The sequence below is a fragment of the Crinia signifera genome, chromosome 1 (assembly GCF_055691185.1).
Source record: "Crinia signifera chromosome 1, ASM5569118v1, whole genome shotgun sequence".
NCBI classification, from domain to species: domain Eukaryota; kingdom Metazoa; phylum Chordata; class Amphibia; order Anura; family Myobatrachidae; genus Crinia; species Crinia signifera.
Window position 1 is genome coordinate 148,111,811 of NC_139217.1, and position 18,546 is coordinate 148,130,356.

General features: G+C 44.0%; 1 protein-coding gene across 39 annotated transcripts in view; it reads right to left on the reverse strand.

The window, feature by feature from the left end:
* Window positions 1-18,546, reverse strand: part of ANK2 (ankyrin 2) — a 486,040-nt gene that overhangs the window by 138,729 nt on the left and 328,765 nt on the right. For 30 of the 39 annotated variants that reach the window (XM_083174515.1, XM_083174496.1, XM_083174502.1 and 27 more), the window contains 3 exons: window positions 7,547-7,645; window positions 5,969-6,154; window positions 5,639-5,662 (listed from right to left, as the gene is read on the reverse strand). In XM_083174515.1, coding sequence (XP_083030641.1) covers window positions 5,639-5,662; window positions 5,969-6,154; window positions 7,547-7,645 — 309 coding nt within the window. The remainder of the gene's footprint in view (window positions 1-5,638; window positions 5,663-5,968; window positions 6,155-7,546; window positions 7,646-18,546) is intronic. The other 9 variants (XM_083174530.1, XM_083174529.1, XM_083174524.1 and 6 more) reach the window with 1 other exon arrangement.

Below are 18,546 nucleotides of genomic sequence, written 5' to 3' on the forward strand. Positions count from 1 at the left end.
TCCATCAGAGTAAATATAATACAAGTTAATTGACAGGAAAATCTTGCTCACACCCCACAGAGGTTTTCCTCCCGAAATAATCAGCAATATGTGACAGCGGTATTTTGATTTATTGCGTGCCTGAAAGCTTAACTTTCAGGCGCAGCCAATGGCATCAATGTTTATATAGTAAGGAGTAGTGGGGCTGCTGTTAGCGTATTGTCTTGACTGTTCACATCAATGTGACCCCAGTTAGAAAACTGCTGGGCTGCTCAGTCCTCCCCCAGGTCCAAAGTACCAGGGGCTATCGCAGGTGCACCCATCTTCCCCTGTAAGGAAACCTGAGTATTCTAAAAACCTTCCCAAGACATCACTTAACCGCTCCAGATGAGAAGGTGCCCCACAGGAGAGCTGAAATTATAATGAGTATGCTTCACCAGATGAGCTGTCTTACAAATAACATACTGTAATATGGTTCGGCATAAAGACGAAGGATACAAACTATGCTGAACGGGTGACTTTCCAAAACAAGGGGGCCTAGCCAGGATTCTTTAGTTTTCAGGGTTTGCCTGCGGTACCCAGCGGAATCTTTAAATGGTGTTTCAGGAGCCCCTGCTCCTTCATATAGGGAATGTGCTTGAGAAGGATTTAATCTGATTCCTCCACTGCATCTGCAATGCATGCTATAAACTCAGGTCAACCATTAGCAGTCAGTGGGCCATGATTAGCAAAATTAAGTAACGCTGCTTCTTCAGTAGCAGTATTAGGCATTGTGGGCATAGCTGTGCCCGCACCAGAGAAATGACCAATTATTTTGGTAGCTAAGTAAAGAAACCCAGCTAATTGAACACTGAATCATCAACAGGCTCCTGTTAATGAACAGGCATCTGACAATGAATATGCCCCACATTCTTGATACAGATATGGAGACATTGCAGCAAATAGATGCAAAAAGTTTCTCAAGAAAACAAAACCATGATACATATGCCACTTAGTCTGTAATGGGGCCTACACACGTAGCGATGAGAGTTCTGAAAGATGTTAGGTCACTCAGAAGGCCCAGAATGCTCAGCACACAGTGCTGCACAGTGATGTGCTGCTGAGTGATCTGTCAGGGCCAGTGTTCTCTATAAGAACACTGTCCCTGACCCTGCCAATTAACTAGATTTATCCAGCGTGCAGGATATTAATTGCCGGGGTGATAGCGACTTGCGGGGCCACACATCGCTATTGCTATGGCCCATACACATCTAAGCAATCTGGTGAGATCCCATAGAAAATACCCCTTAATCACTACATGTGTAGGCCCCATAAGCTACAGTAGAGCAGGGATGAAGATAGATAGTATAGATATACAGGTAAGGTGGCTCCTAAATCTTCATGAGTTGTTCATGTCACCACAGAAAGGGTTGGGTATCATATGTTGACAGCCAAATTGTCAACATATAAATGCCGACATGGTTGTGTCGTCGTTGATAGTGTCAACATTCTTTATGTAGACAGTGATGAAATGTTAACATGTTTGAATGCCGATTCGGACCTGCTCCCTGGGCTGCAAGTGTTCAAAGCCCAACTAGCAGGTAAATGCTGTCCCCTGCCCTGCGAAATCCCACGTTATGAAGGGGTTTGCAGGGCTGCAAACGGATGTGTATGGGTACACATCCATTTGCATTCAGCCGCTCAGAGGAAAAAAATCATTAGATTCCCTCGGCAGCTGCGAGCAAACAGCTGTTTCCGGGCGGGCGTGACCGTCATGCGCTTCCCATAGCAGTCAAAAACACACCTGCTTTTGGCTGGACACTCCCATCATTTCCTTGGGCACGCTCACCGTTTTGTGGGCACGCCCATGAAATGCTGGGGATCCACCCCACAATGCCCAACCCCTGCCAATGAGGTTGCGTGTGCCTTGCAAATAGAACAATTTGACTAAAGCGCTCATGGCCTGTCTGAGTGCATGAGCATTGAAGACAATGCGCATGTGTAATACACAAACAATCGGACAGCGGGCAAATTCAGACCTGTTCAAACAGGCCTAAATCGCACCATTGCCCCTGGGGGTCGAGAGTTGACTTTACCTTCTCATGGCAGCTTCAGCGGCTCCCATCTGTTATGGGACTCATGGGTCAGACATCTGTTCCTCTGACAAAACCCTAATTCCTACCCCTAGCCCTCCCTCAAGTGCCTAACTATAACCTTCCTCCACAACCTAACCCTCATGTCAACATTCTGACAATGTCAACATTACAACTGTTGCCATATTGAGAATGCCGGTACATTGCTTGTTAACATTTTAACCATGCCGACATCATGACATTCTCAATGTCTACATTGTCATCCACTGAATTCTTATTTTTAAGACAGCTGTAGGAAGATGAAAAAAGGGCAACAATAATCTGTGATTTCTTTTGCAGAGTTACTAATTGCCCTGGTTCTGCTTTCTGCTGTCAGCACTGTCATTGTTTGTATGTGCAGTATTCCTGCCTGCAAGCGTAGGCACACGCACGGAACGGATGGGCGTGCAGAAGATCTGCTCATCCAGCTTCCCTGCAATGCAGCATTAGATCTCTGCTGCATCTCTTTCCACACAGCTTTACAGGTCTCTGTATGCGGAACTATATATATATCCTTATTCGTGGCTGTAGGAAACGCATTACCAGAAACCAATGATGCACATATGGCTTCTATACCTTGTAATGAACAAAATATAGCTCACCAGCTTTCCTCGGGATACGGTTGCTAGGACGACACTACGAAGGTCAACCACTAAAGGTCGACAGGGCTTAGGTAGACACATGGAATAAGTCGACATGGCTAAGGTCGACAGGGTTGGAATGTCAACACAAGCATTAGGTCAACAATGGGAAGGTTGACATTCAAAAGGTCGACGTGAGTTTTTCATGTTTTTTTGTGCTGACAGGCGATATTCCATACCCTACCACCCACTGGGGCATGGAGAGAGAACATAATAGTGTGCCGAGTGCAGCGTGGCACCGTGCCCGAAGCATGGTGAGCCATGCCAGGGGGCGCGGTACACTGATATGGTGTCCATGTCGACTCACATCTAAATTCATGACAAAAAAAAAACACGTGAAAAACCCATGTCGACCTTTTGACTGTCGACCTAATGCTTGGGTTGACCGTCCTCCTTTAGCCATGTCGACCTATTTCATGTGACTACCTTTAGTGGTTGACCTAGTGGTTGACCCCTTCCATCTTTGTTGTTAATATGCACTGCAGCTAATTACAGGTTAAAGATAAGATGAATGCTGCAGTGTTTAATGAAATGGTTTCTGTTCTGTTGACGTCAGACATCCAGACGGCAGCAATCCCCTATTTGAGTTCTGATCTGTGCTGCCGCCCCACCTATGGAGCCTCCCCTGAATGTATTCCAGCTATGATAACACTATAATACAGGAATTTTGACAAGAAATCTTCAAAGAGGCTAATTAGCCCTGCAGACTGCAGTCCCCATTATTATCACAATAAGGGATAGTTATCTATTGACATCTCAACAATATTTACATCATATTTGCTGACATTGTACTGTTGATATTATGGTCATCATTACATTGACTGTATACATCCCAGGTCAGGAGCCAATATATCAGGTGCTGGCTGAGAAAGAGATGCGGGTGAGATACAGACAGGTGCATCATTTACAATGTGTTGAACCCATGATGAGTGTATCTATAAGGGGTGCAGACATCAGTGTCTACTTGGCCAATGTGTCGGCAATGAAGACGGGCCTGCACAGAGAGTGACATGGGTCTCTGCTCTTAAGGAGGTAATGTGAAAGCCAGGTGCAGCACATAAGGTCCTTCTTATGAGCAGACCTGTTGCATTACAGGGGCGAAAGGGCTAAAATCTCCCCAGGATGCTCACATTCACAGTCGTAACACGTTGAGCACAGTGCTGAGTTCATGCTGGCTTCTGAGCTATACAGCCATGCATTTATATATTCAGCAAGTTTTTCTCTCTGATATGGAAACAACAGGATTCATGAATGCACTTAGGAGGTCATTCCCGTTGACTCGCAAAGCTGCAAAGTTCACAGCTTTGCAAGCCAACTAAACGCCGCCCGCATGAATGGCCGACCCCCTCTCGCACGCCGATTTTCCCTGCATGCATGCAAATTAGTGTTTCGCATAAAAATCCATTTGCAGCCTTGCATGCGGGGCCGAAATCATTTGATGGTCACCGACCATCAAATTATTTCTTAAGCGCTTGCAAATCTCAGTCACTCTCTGGTGACTGAGATTTGCGGCGCCCAGCAACGTGAACAGGGCGGGCAGCCCGGCACCCGCGTCACTCCACCATTAGCATGGGAATGCCCAGCATTTGCATGGGAACGCCCAACACTGGGCGTTCTCATGGGCGTGACCCGTGCCTGCCACCCCACGCCCCCTGCTCTGCACGAATGGGCCAGCTACTATGCAAGTCACCACATCCGTTCGCACACAGAGCCTGCACATGTGCATAAAAGCTTATGCGCAGAAGCACATGTGCAAACGTGCGGGGGAGCGAATCAGTCAGAATGCCCTTAGTGCTATATCCAAGGAAAATTAAATAAAAGCTGCCTGATTGTATACCATGCTGACAAAGAGCACAGACGGAAGGCAAACAGTTAGAGCCCTGTTACTAGAGATAACTTAATATGGGCATGTACAAGACACTATAATAAAGTTCTGGAAAGGTTTTATATTAAAGGTATAGCCATTTTTTTTTTTTTTTAGAAACCTGCATTCTAAACATAACATTAAAAGCAAGAATGTTATAGTTACAATATAATAAAGATTTACTAAGCTAAAGGACACAAATGAAGTGATGGATCTGGCCTTCTGCTCTTATTAGTTATTAGTAACCTCCTCTACTATCTAGTACATGTACTTGTTCACTCCAATTCACACAATATCATCTTTCATATCCAATATTCACTTCTTCCGTCATCCTTTTTTCCATCCCACCCACTCCTTCCTCCCTCCAATCTCCCACCATCCTTCTGCTAGGCTTAATGTTACATTCAGAAAGCCAGTCACTTTCACATCCCCATGTAGAAGAATGCTACATTGTCAGTAGTGTGTGGAAGGGGATCCACTCTATACGTCAACAGTAATTAGCTTGACATACATTAGGACCCCATGGTCATTAGGTTGACATGATAATGATGGACACAGCATATGGAGGACATGAGTTTTTCACAATTTTTTTTCTTTAAAAAAAAAAAAGTATTCATAATTTTCCATCCACATGCACTACGAATGGGAATGGTAAAGTGTGGGTGGACCGCAGCGGTCTGCGGCGCAAGAGGTTTGGCCTAAAGCATGCCAAGCACAGCAAGCCCTTCAAGGGGACGTGGTACACTAATTGTAAGTCCATGTTCTACAAGATAAAATTTGACACTGCAAAAACCTACAAAAACTTATTTCAACCTTTTGCTTGAGTTGACCTTCTTCCCATGTTGACCGTGTGTATTACAACCTTTTGGGAATGACCTAGACACTGTGACCCTTAACACGGTCATTCTAATGAAGGACACTCTGTACAGCTACCGTACATAGGTACAGTATATAAGATAAAATAAAGTGTATACACAAAATAACTATTTGCTGAAACAGACGCATGCAACATATTAACAAGAAATAAAGGATTATGGTTATACCTCTGTCGTCCTATTCACCATCATCTGAAGTAGCATGGTTTGGAAAAAGAGCACATATTAGTACCACTTGGTATGTAATAATGTTCAACATAACAGGCGCTACTGAGGCGGTCACTGCAGTTTATTACAATTTCTGCATATACTACTTAACAAAACAAAAATAACATGCTTGTCTTATAACAGATAAAACATAGAAAAATGTATGTACTTAGTTCAGATTCAGAACAGTGTTCTCTCTCAAAAAAATTCAGTTTGTTTTAAAATAAAGTTCTCTTGAACTTATAGTACACAGTAAGTGTGTTTTGTTGGTAAGACGAGAGTGTATCTTACCTTTGACTGCACATCGGCATTGTGGTCATTCTGGAGCAAGAGGGCTGCAGACTTTGTGTCATCCTTTCTGGCAGCAATGTGCAGAGCTGGCAATCTAACCTTCCCTTTTGTATCGTTCTCCAAGAGAATTGCTACCACCATGTTATGTCCTTGCTGGAGCGCAACAGCCAGTGGAGTGAAGCCATCCTGACAGGGGAACATTGCAAAGCATTTAACGCATTAACGTCTTGTTAACTTCCTCATTGTGTAAGCATTAAGTATTCCTTCCCGAAAGATCATATTCAGAGTAATGCATACGGCAAAAAAGGGCACGAACACCTTTCATATATTTCATACATAATGGAATGAGATGTTGTTTTGCACTTTTTTTACACCAAAGTATTGAGGAAGTCTTTAAACAAATTTGCAAATCAGTAAAACCTTGGTAAATGTATAATCACACTTGTCTTTAAGCCATATTCAATGACCAGCAATGCAATGTTGCTAATGCTAGGAATATATTATACATTTATTCGCCTGAGCCACAGATTATCAATGGATTGGGCAGAAAATGGCAAGTGTATTAGCAATAATCAATCGGGAATGAGAAATTGTCCAACGTTGAGTCAGCTACAGATGTCATCTTTGGCCATCGCTCGCCAGATCCCTTGCGCTGGCGAGCGCCGGCGACAGAGACTGGGACACGCATGTGTCTAATGCGCAAGTGCGTCCCAGTATCACGGCGGCTGGGCAGCGTCTCCCTGCCCGTCTCCGCTTCAGGGAGACGCTGCCCAGGTCAGGCGGTAAGGGGGACCGGTGGAGACGGCGGGGGAGGCATCAGGGACCCCCCGCCAAGCTCCGTTGCCATGGGGCGCGCAAGCCATCTGTACATCTGGTGTATGCGCGGCCATAGTTGACCATTCAACTTTTCCCCTCATCAGGAGGGAACCCAGAGATTGTGTGACCTATACATTGAGAGATATCACCACAATATCTGTTGGTCTGACACAGTTTGTAACTAATACTCCTTTCACATCGCACTTAATTACCGGGTTCATGCTGGTTACTTCCCGGTTCGAGGCGGTAATTGGTGTGCTGTGAAAGGGGTTACCGGTTCCAGCAAACTGGTAGCAACACGGCAATAAGAACCGGTAAAAAAGAAGGGTTCTTACCGGTTCATTGCCAAGTTGCTTTGCGGTGTTAATGGGTCAATACTGTTGAGCGACCTGTTTCCAGTTCACACTATGGAGGAGGCAGTGCTTGTCTCCTCCCCCACCCTTAATGACGCTCCGCTGCACTGCCCCAGCCCCGCATGACATCAGCATGAACCAGCAATATTGCCATTTCGCTGAAGTGATCTGAACAGCGCAAAATGCAGGGTCGCACCGGGACTGAACCATTTCAAAGTCGTAGGTTTATATCTAGGTCTAATTTGCATAGATTACAGTAAACTATGACTGGTTTTTGGAGCTTTCTGTAAAAATGCATTAAAGAGAAAAATAAAACATTTCACTGTAGTGTATTTTATATTGTAAACACAAACTAACAAATCATGGTACAGAATTTAGGGCACGCTGACAAGTAGGGGACAAGACTCACCTCGGTTGCAGTGCTCTGATTGGCTCCATTTTCAAGCAAATATTTTACTACTTCAAGGTGGTTCTCTTGGGCAGCCATATAGAGAGGGGTAAAGCCATTCTGAAATTAAAAGCATATGGGGCATTATATTGTGTTCTTATCTGTGTTATAACATAGTTACTGGTTATTGGAAATAATCATTAGACTGAAAACTTGCAGCCAACACCCCCACAATGCAAGTGAAACCACATATACTGGTAATATATAGAAATGTATATTACATTTTTATTTAAAGAGCCAAAGACACTTAGGTATTGGTGCAGAGAGAATACCCACAAGTGTGCTCTGTACTATTTAAATATATACATTACCATTTGAGAAACATACAGTAACAATAAGGTACTAGCCTGGTGGTATTATGATGTGATGTCAAACCGATATGGTAAAGGTGAGACACACAGGGTAGGCACTTTGGGGTCCATATGCTCAGGTGTCACACCCCAAAAATGTAAAAAAACACATGTCGACCTTTTCATGTGTCGACCTTTTGTCAAGGTCGACCTTGTGCATGTCGACCTAGACACTGTTTATCCCATGATCTATACCATATATATTTCATGGTGTTGCAAAAGCATCACTTTTTAGGGAAACATTCACATGCCAGGCAAGAGTCCTCTGTAGATATTGAGTGCTCTGCATGCAGTCATTTTCAGAAGGCAAATAATTGTTTTAGGAGCAACAGGGCAGAAATGTCTGTATCCATGCCAAGGGGTGGTCCTGTCAGAGTCTAGCAACAGTATTTTCTTCTACAGGGGCAAATGCAGGATTTGCAAGGGGGGGGGGGGGTTCCAGAAAAGGGGGGGGGGGGTGAGGAGATGCATGGGATTTAGACTGTGATGAATCGGTATATACCTGGTTCATTAAACAAATGTAAATAGATACAAAAATGATATACATAATATATGCGTGTGGTATGATTGGCCGATGGTCAGTATACCGACATCGGAAACCTGTTCGCCGGTACACCGACAGAGGGGCAATCGCAAAAAAGCCCCTTGCTGGGCAACAAATACATTTTTTAATGCGATTAATCGCATTGTTGGTGCCACTAACCTACATGCTCGTTGGCAGGGGTTCCATTGCTTGTTGCCAGGGGGATTACTTGCTTGTTGCCAAGGGAAAAACATGCTCCTTGCCATAGGGGGTTCCATGCTCATTGCCAGGGGGATTACATGTTCATTGCCATAGAGGGTTACATGTTTGATGTCTGGGGTTCGATGCTCGTTGCCATAGGGAGTTTACATGCGCATTGCCCAGGAAAATGTAAATGCTTGTTGCCCAGGTGGAGCTAAATTTTCATTGCCATGGGGAGGTAAATGTTTCTATTGTGGGAAGGAGTGGCACCATGGAGACGTAGAGCCTCTGACAGCATTAAAGACCCTGCGCCTCTCCAAAAATAGCCGCCCCACAAAGGATACAGCCACTAGCCTTCTGCACCTCTAGTGTCTGTCAATGTGACAAACACTAGAGGTGCAGGAGGACCTCTAGTGAGTCTTCTCTGTGGTGGTGGCCATTTTTGGAGGGGCGCAGGGTCTCTGTAATGCTGTCAGTGACGTAATAATAGCGCGTTATTCTGCACAGCACTAATATTTATATATATATATATATATATATATAAATATATCCACACACACACACTGTATTTACATACATACATTCATTAAATAAATCCCCTTACAAGTGCCTCTAGGCAATGGGCAGCAGCAGCGGTGTCAAGTACTTGGAGCGGAGGACAGGCCACAGCCACGCAGGCATCACAGCAGCATGTTTGAAAAGGAGACGGGGCTAATTACTGGGGTGGGGCTTAATCGTGGGCCCCGGCAGTAGGTTTAAAATTAACTAAAACATTTTTTGTCTGTCAGGGGGGTTTCTGTGTACTTAGACCCCCCCCTCCCCCCACTGTTCTAGAAGGTACTAAATAAATAAGAAGTAGATTCTCATTAGTTGCCCATAGCAACATCCCATCTGAAAAAGAGTTCCCATCTTAGTCAATATCCCCCACTGTGTCTTTGTGCGTGTGCGCGTGTGTGGGGGCATATTTTTTCACCTGGGCCTGCAACTCACTAGGGCCACCTCTGTTTGGGATAGCATCACATTATCACAGTAGGAACCCCAACCACTTGCTATACTACAGTACATGTCTGAGCCCCAAATACAACCCCTTCCCCATCTACATGTAATGAGTGCTATGTGGATATATGGTACATAAATTAAAATGCACTTTCTGAGAAACAATGTAATCATTAGTTTTGTGTTCATAACTTGGCTCTTTCTATATGGAATATAAAATGAACCGTGGTGGATTTAAAGATTTCGGAGGGGTGTATTTTTTATTACCAACAGATGTGTATTATATAGACCCCTGTACCGCGCTCATGGTATAGTGTCACATTTCGTCCCGAAATGCGCAGCGTGTGAGCTGCATAAAATAACTTCTAGAAATATGTCTAAAAAAATCTTAAAGAAAGTGATGCCAGCTAAGTATTAGCCGTCAAGTCATGCAGCTGTTTCTTATAATACTGATATAAGATATGGAACTCTCATAGACAGTTTGTGAATTTAAACTTCAATCAGTTTGAATGTTGTAAAAGATACATGAGCTTACTGCAATATAATGCCCCCTACACACTGGGAAAGTTTTAGCTGTGCTAAGTGATCTAGATTAGCACAGAAGGCTCAGCACACATTGCTATACACATGCTATGCACCAGCGATGTGAGCTGTGCTAACCTAATGTTTGCCTATTAGCACTTGCTAGGCACAGGGCCGGCGCCACCACTAGGCAGCCTTAGGCATTTGCCTAGGGCGCCGGCCACTGGATGGTGGCACCGCACGCTGCAAAGGAGTGAGGAACAGAAATGAAGCAGCGGCAGCCGCCCTATGTGAACAGCCTGAGCCCAGCATCGGGGGATTTATTGGGGTACTGATGGAGGGGAGCCACGGCAATCACGCCAGCCCCTAGCCAGTGCTGGCTGCGAAAGAGGCTGAGAGGTAAGGCTGGAAGAGCGGGGACTGGTGACAGGGTGGTGGGCCCAGGCGTGGATGGAGTTCAGGAGCGCTGCTATCTCTGTGAGTCTGGGCTCCGTGTTATTACACGCACCCAGTGATGTGCGGAGGTGGTTGTGAGAGTCACTGTCACAGCCACCACTGCACCCCTACCCCAGCCACTAGCGACACCTGACCACCGCCCGGCTACTGCCAAAGGGCATGGCAGCTGACGTCCTAACCTCCGCCCCCCCTTTCAGCCGAAAAAAAATGACATTATACTAACCTCACTAGGGGAGTGGGGAGCCGGGACACGGGGATGGGGAAGCCGGTGAAGGGGAAGACAAACCGGCACTTCCAAAAGCTTAATTGACAGAGGCTGCTGTGATTGGACAGCAGCTGGATCTGCTATCCAATCACAGCAGCATCTGCCAATGCCCCTGTCAATGAAGCACTTCTACACGCGACTCCTAGGGCATCTAGAAGCCTTGCACCGCTCCTGGCTAGGCAATCTCAGATATTTAATGCATGCAATGAGCCGGCGATGGTGATGTGCGATCCAACCTTTATCCAGATGTCCAATGCCTCTGTGTGTACATGCAATTGATCTGATGTTGCATCTTTTGATGCAGCCACCAGATCTGAGGAAACCAGCAGTGGGAGTCGTTTTACTAAAGATGCCACCGCCTGCTGCATCAGCATATACATTCAGATAAGAGGTCACCGTATCATGGGTCCATGTAACCAGTGGGATTAATTATATGATTTCAACATAGCATATAAGTTTTAATATCCATTTATGATTCCTTGAGGCTTTAAGGAAAATTCTTTACTTGTACCTGCCGTTGTGTTAGTGTAAGTATTAGTGAGCATCTAGTGAGTATTACCTTTTATGGAATAGCAGTAGACATTTGTTGCATTAAAAGAATGACCATTTAAAAAAGCTGTGCATTATGCGTTAATACCAGACAAAGGGATTTAGAAACTGATGGTAGAATGTGTGTGAGTGAGAGATAAATACTGGTACTGGCCATTGGTATGAAATATGGGTTAACATCTGGCAGCCAACACCCAGTTTACAATATAAAAGACAAGTCTGAAACCAAGAGCTTTGGCTTCATGAAGAATCTGAGATTGCAATACAATGTCTGCTGTATATAAATTGATTCTGGTCTGCTGTATATAAATTAATTCCACATCCCTTTTTAATTAGGCCACGCCCCCAAAATGTTCGGCACGCCTGCGGTGCACATCCCTCTGTCCCTCCTCCGTCTCCCTAGAAGCTGGGAGATATGTGAAAGTGGGGACCTGGATGAAGGCTGTTCTATGTTAAGAAGATGCAGTCAAAATCTAGCAAAATTGCTTAGTAAGTTACTGCAAATCGCTTTGTGTGTATAGAATGAACAATAGAAATCGTGATCTACGTCATCCTGAACCACTACCCTGCCTTTTTTTTTTTTTTTGCTTAAGTAAAATTGCTTAGCACATATCGCTGCATGTGTATGGGCTCCCTATGGGCGATCTACACACCGGGAAATCACCTACCCGAAATAGCTTAGCAAAAACGCTTATCACACATCTCAGTCTGTGTATGTCCCTTAAATCGTCTGTTATTTGTTTACTCTGTATAATAAAGTTTATTAATTTAAAATAAGGCAATGGGTACCCTTTTTCAAACTATTGCGAACAATAAACTTACTCAATACAACCCATCCCTGAATCAGCCCCTATCAGTGCTAATCTTCTGCATTTTGTATGATATTTTTTACATGTTTGCATATTCCGGACCTGACAATAAGATAACATTTGTATTTGTACCAAACAGCTAAATGCATGTGGACAGTTATAAAATACTTGTTTTGTTTCATTTGTATAATAAACGGTCATCATATTTATTTAAAAACAATATATTTTATATAGCTTTGGCTTCCTATCACTAATTATTAACACTATAGTATCTCACTGGTATGCCACACTGGGCTTCCTAGCTTATGATAGTTTTTGGGGGGCGCACCCTGCACCTAGATATAGCGCTAGGGACCCCCAATATACAGAGAAGCTTTGACGTGGCTTGGGGGCATATCATACACCTGTACAGCCGCAGGTATATGTAACCAATATCTCTGAATTATATTATCATGTAGTGTTCAAGATTGGTTACTAATACTATTCAGGGAGCTGAGGGAAACAATGTCTTGTTTTACTTACTCAGTATTAACCCCTCCCTCATGCACCTGAGTAATATTACTGAACTAAATGAGCATCTACCACTATCTGTATGTAAGTTATACAATAATTGTTTTGTTTCATTTGTATAATAAACTGTCATCATATTTAAACAAAAACAATTAATAAAACTATTCAGATTAATATTAGGAACCTGTCTTGCATTCTACAGAACTCAATGGTCTTTTGATTGTGCCATGGTTTGCATTGGTCCCCCTGAAAAAAATTGCCAATTAGGTGGCGTTAATTAAAAACTACCCAGAAGGCGACAGTTTTATACTTTGCAGTAATGAAAAATGCTGAAATCCACACTATGCCTCCTAAAAACAGGGGAGGGATCTCTGTTCTTGTGACAGAAACATAAGAGCAACACAGCTCTGATTTTGTCCGACAGCCCCCTGGAGCAGCATAGTGTCGGGTGGCATTCAAAAAATCTGGGTGCAGCCCTCTTGAGGAAAAGACTGCATTTATATGTCTAAAATGATGTACGGAAAACGCTCTCAGGCACACGGACTTTCCAGATCTTCTTCGGGAATCAACAGTAGATGTTCAGTAAGCCCTGAATGATAGTTTATTGATGCTTCATATTTTATGCATACAAATGTGACATATACCACACAGAAATTTGATAAGAAAATGTACAGATATTCCATTGTAGAGGGATATGTAACGTATACCCCTTTCACACCAGAAGCAAATTACTGGGTTAAAGCTTTTCAACCCAGGAATTTGCGGAAAAACCCATGTTTTTCTTTGGTGTGAAAGGGTCAACACGGGTCTGAAATCCGGCATTCCGACCCTGCTCTTGATCAGGGTCGGAATGCCGGGATTTAAGACCCGTGTTGACCCTTTCACATTACAGAAAAACCCAGGTTTTTTAGCAAATTCCCGGGTTGAAAAGCTTTAACCCGGTAATTTGCTTCTGGTGTGAATTGGGCTCAGGCTGCACCCAGGAAAATAACCCAGCACTCAAATATGCCGGGTGGCCGGTGCAAAAGGGGTATTATAAAATTTCCTTTTCCAAATGTCTGACGTGCTGGGTGTCCTCTAGTAATTAGTATAGGGAAATATGGAATGCATGGCATGTGCAGCTGTGAGCTCACTTACTATCAGGCTCTCTGTGTCTAGCTATGCGGAGATGGAATTACCAGCATCCAAGTACCCGGTAACTAATACACAATCCAGGAAGCAAACTGTTGCTAGGACTTGATGGGTACAACATTAAGTATGTTTCATACTAATGTGACATTTACATAGCAGGTGAATGGACATAATATACAAATCTCTGCACACTTTGCATGTGTGTCCTTGCTGACTCATTTAAATATGTGCCATCCTGTTTGTGACTTCCCAGCAGAGGGACACAGCCTTTCCATCGCAGGGCTGCGCTGGGAGATAGTACGCACTTATGGCCCTTATTCTGGTTGGTGCGGTAATATCCGCGTGCGTTCGTGCCGCCGATGTTTTGTGTCTGCGCATGTGCAGAGGCGTCTCTGCGCATGTGCGAGCGGGGCATACGGCCAAATCCCACATGAAATGTGAACACTCCAAACAGGGGGTGGAGAGGGGCGTGAAGGGCTATTTGGGCTCATTACCATATGCATACGCCCTGCGTTTCATGGGCGTTCCCATGCAAACGCTGGGCGTACGTATGGTAATGCGGCCATGACGCACGTGTAGGGGGCGGACATATGACATCGCCGGATGTCAGCTGCCCGCCCAGATCCCTGCTTTTGCACGGAAAAATGTCCATGTGGTCTGAGGTTGCGGGAGCTGGTGGACCACTCGGTCCTGCATTCGATGGTCTGCGACCATCGAATGATGGGGGAGGTTCCCTGAGATGGAGGAGGCGTATTCCATGAAAAATACACGTGCGGTCCGTTCAGGCCAGCTTCTTACCGCGTACGGACGGAGTTGGCGATCCGTATGGAAGGCGGGGTTTCGCACGCACGGTCCTGGCCGCATATTCGGATCCGGCCGCACCGATCAGAATAAGGGCCAATGTGATGGGCAACAATAAAACATTACTAGGCTAAAATATGCAGACTTTACTACAGAATAAACAATACATCCCCTTTGTGGCTATGCCATACCCTCTCAAGCAAAGCCGCCATTGTGATATATATGTAAGTTCCGTGTCACTGAACCACCAAGTGGCCATTACATGTAGTGGAGTATAAACACTCTCTCTACAACTATATAATACTACTCTCCCTATCATGTAGCAGCACATTCTCCCCGCTGTAGTAGCAGCCATAAAGTGACAGAGGGACAAGAGGCCATGGCTCAGATGGATCAGGCACTAGAAGAATATATTTTATTATTATGCAGCAGCAGCACACCGTTAGGCACATATCTCTACACCATCCCTCAGTGCAACAGCTCCCAATACCCCCCCCAATCAGGACAAAAGTTGTGTGCCTAGGACAACTGTCCTGAAAGAAAGCATTGCAGTGATTTTGTCACACACTCTCCCTTCCCTTCTATTAGTTGCACATAATTAGAGGATTCGGTATGAAATACCGACTGTCAAAATCCCGACAGCTATTAACCGATGGTCAAAATCCCGACATCGTCAAAATACCGACATTTAAAATTCTGACAAGGTCAAAATCCCGACAAGGTCAAAATCCCGACAAGGTCAAAATCCCGACATATCGAATGTAGACAGGTAAAAAAAGTCAATATGACTTTCGGTCAATAGGTCGCAAGGTCGACATGTTTTTTTTTTACTGCGCCCATCGCACACCATACTTAGTGGTGTGCGATGCGATATTCATGTTAAATTAACAGGAGTGCTTGTACAATGAAATATCGCATAGCACTGCATGCCAGCAAATGGCATGTGATGCGGTTTTTCATTGTACAAGCACCCTGATGGCATGGAGTTGACTTCAGATAGTGTGGCGAGCGCAGTGAGCCACCGAGCCCAAAGTGTGACGAGCGCAGCGAGCCCCACGAGGGGACACGTAATACGAGCCCCGCGAGGGGACGCGTAATACATGTAAAGTAATCCGTGTCCCCACGCGTGGCGAGCGCATCTAAAATCAACTCCACGCCTACGTGGATAGTGGGGGTATGAAAAGGTGAGAGGACACGTACCGCCACCCCTCGCTGCACTTACCACGCTTCGGGTTGGCGTTGATAGTGGGGGTGGCGCTGCCAATGGGGGTGCATTTAACATTGAAAGCACCCATCAGGGTGCTTGTAAAATAAAAAATCGAATCGCATTGCATGCATCGCATGCCGCTAGATTGCATGCGATTGTATAAGATGTACTACGATCAAAATATTGGGTGCCGTGCTAGGAAACAAGTACCGAAAAATGCTTTTCAGGGAGATTATAGTTGGTAATACAATTTTGCAAAGCACCCCCATTGAGGGGGCGTGTCATGCTCCACCCAAAGGTTGTGTCTAGTTCTACTTGGTAAAGTGCTGGGAAATAGTGCTAATGATTCAATGTAAATGTATCTATCTCCCAATCCTCTTTTTCCCCAAAAATGTAACAGTGTTATGTGGGATAGGTGAAATGAGGGTTGAAATGAGGGAGATTGCTAGACTAATGAGGGAGAGAGGGAGATGGCTTCTATTTACTTTCTACTTTCTGTCCCTGTGTGCATTTGTTTCCTCTAATTTCTACTACTTAAACATTTGTGATACATTTTAGAGTACCATCGCTTTATTCTCAGTCTGCTGTGTGACCCACATTTATATAGTTGCAATTCCAATTTATGGATTATACGTGTCCCTATCTGTCATTGTGACCTCTATATCTGAGGACTGTGCGCAATGTCCTCTGATAAACTATTGGACATTACTGGCAGAGTTCCACATTAATCCAAAGAAAATCCCCTGTGGCTAGGTTTTTCATCGCTGGATGAAGAACCGTCCACTGCTAAATAACTGGTGGCTATGATCATGTTTTATTTTAAACTGTATATTCAGCAATGACAATCATTTTAATCCTGCTCATGCCACAAATCAGAAATGTGGGAAGGATTGCCAATGCAGGCTTTCTGTGCCTTACATAATCCCAAGTGTAGCTTGTACGAAAAAAATTCTACTCCCTCATCTCAGTTTAATTGTTCTGCAGAAAATAAAGTGACAATGGGATAAATGAGACTCCTGCAGAGGCTATACGCAGGAATCCCTGTGTCTGTAAAGCTACAACACAACTTCCCTGTGAGGTCTGGCACACTGCTGGTATGACCATGCTGTACTCTCCACATGGAGTCAAGCATCAGTATTTTGATTGTGTTCACAGTTTAAAGGGCTAAACAGGAAGTAAAATACTGTAATGCAAAAAAAGTTGGAATTTCAATTGTTTCTGAACACTGGTACATCCAGCTGGTGCCAATAACGGTCAAAAACATTTTGATCTCAAATTGCAAAGGGCAGGTGCATGTGACACCTCAGGCTTCTCTAGGTTTGCCGTTCACAGGGCTGCAGAGATTAGTAGCCACCAGGGAAATATAATCAAAGCGGAGCCCTGGTGTCTTTTTGTCACAGATTATTTATATTTAAGATGTATCACTAACATCAATATTCATTATCACCCCTTATTCATCCCCATACTTCTAACATCGTAGTCATGACAATCTGTAATATCACACAGATACAGTATAGTCTGCTTTGGTTACATATCCTTCAATGTCTGATTCAGAGCAGCAGCCCCAGCCCCCCGGACCTCCTGTAGACTACAACTGTGAAAGCATAGTAGTAAATATCGATACTTTTAAAATCAATATTAATAATATAAAAATGATATTCTATGTATCATTTTGATTGTTTCAATTCCACATTCAGCAATACATGACCACCAATTAGGGATGGTCATCGTCCTTCTGCTAACCATCGCAATCTTTCTATCAATGGTATAGCGTAAAAGGCCATCTCTAGTTGAAAGTTTAAGATTATGCAAAATATACCATAAAAATGTACATGACCTTCTAATCTTTTGTAAATGAATAAACAAGCCTGGGGATATACTAATTTCTGAGAAAACTTCTATGCACAAACACATTTGTTAATCTACCATGATGATACTTTTCAAAAAGCTTCTGCACAATATAAAATTCTGTACACACTAGACAAGTTTTTATAAGATCTTTAAAAAAAAAAAAGCCCACTGTGTATGATCAATGTCAATAACACTGCGCGCACCCCATGCGTCGTTAAGGAACCGCCACTCACCCACCATCATCTGTTCATGCAGCTTAATCTGACTATAATGTCAGCACTGCATGATAAAGGTGGACCTAGTGACATCACTGATCAACATTGGTAGCCAATACCGTTCAGTGTGTATGCACTATCTTGTTTGTCCAGTGGTACCACCGATATAGTTAACTATATCGGCGGTACCACTAGGCGGCTAGTGTGTACAGGGCTTTAGGTTGGATAGGCCCATCTTACTTACTGCTTGGTAGAAAACTTGAAGATGCTGCATTTGTTAGATGTACAAGGACAAAAATCCTGCCAGCTGTACTTCATCTAGCTACCTATACACACCCTATTAACTTGTGCTCTCACGTTATAACTTCATCACTAGGCATGAAACAGGAAGCAACGATATTACCCAAACTGCACATTTACTGAGATATGAAGAGGACACTGAGCATGCTATAAATGCTAAATTTCTATTTACCTCCCTGTAGGGTGAATGTAACTTATACACCACAGAATACACATGCCATCTGCTTCATCCCTTTTGACACATAATGATTACAACATTTGTGCTATAGGCAAAT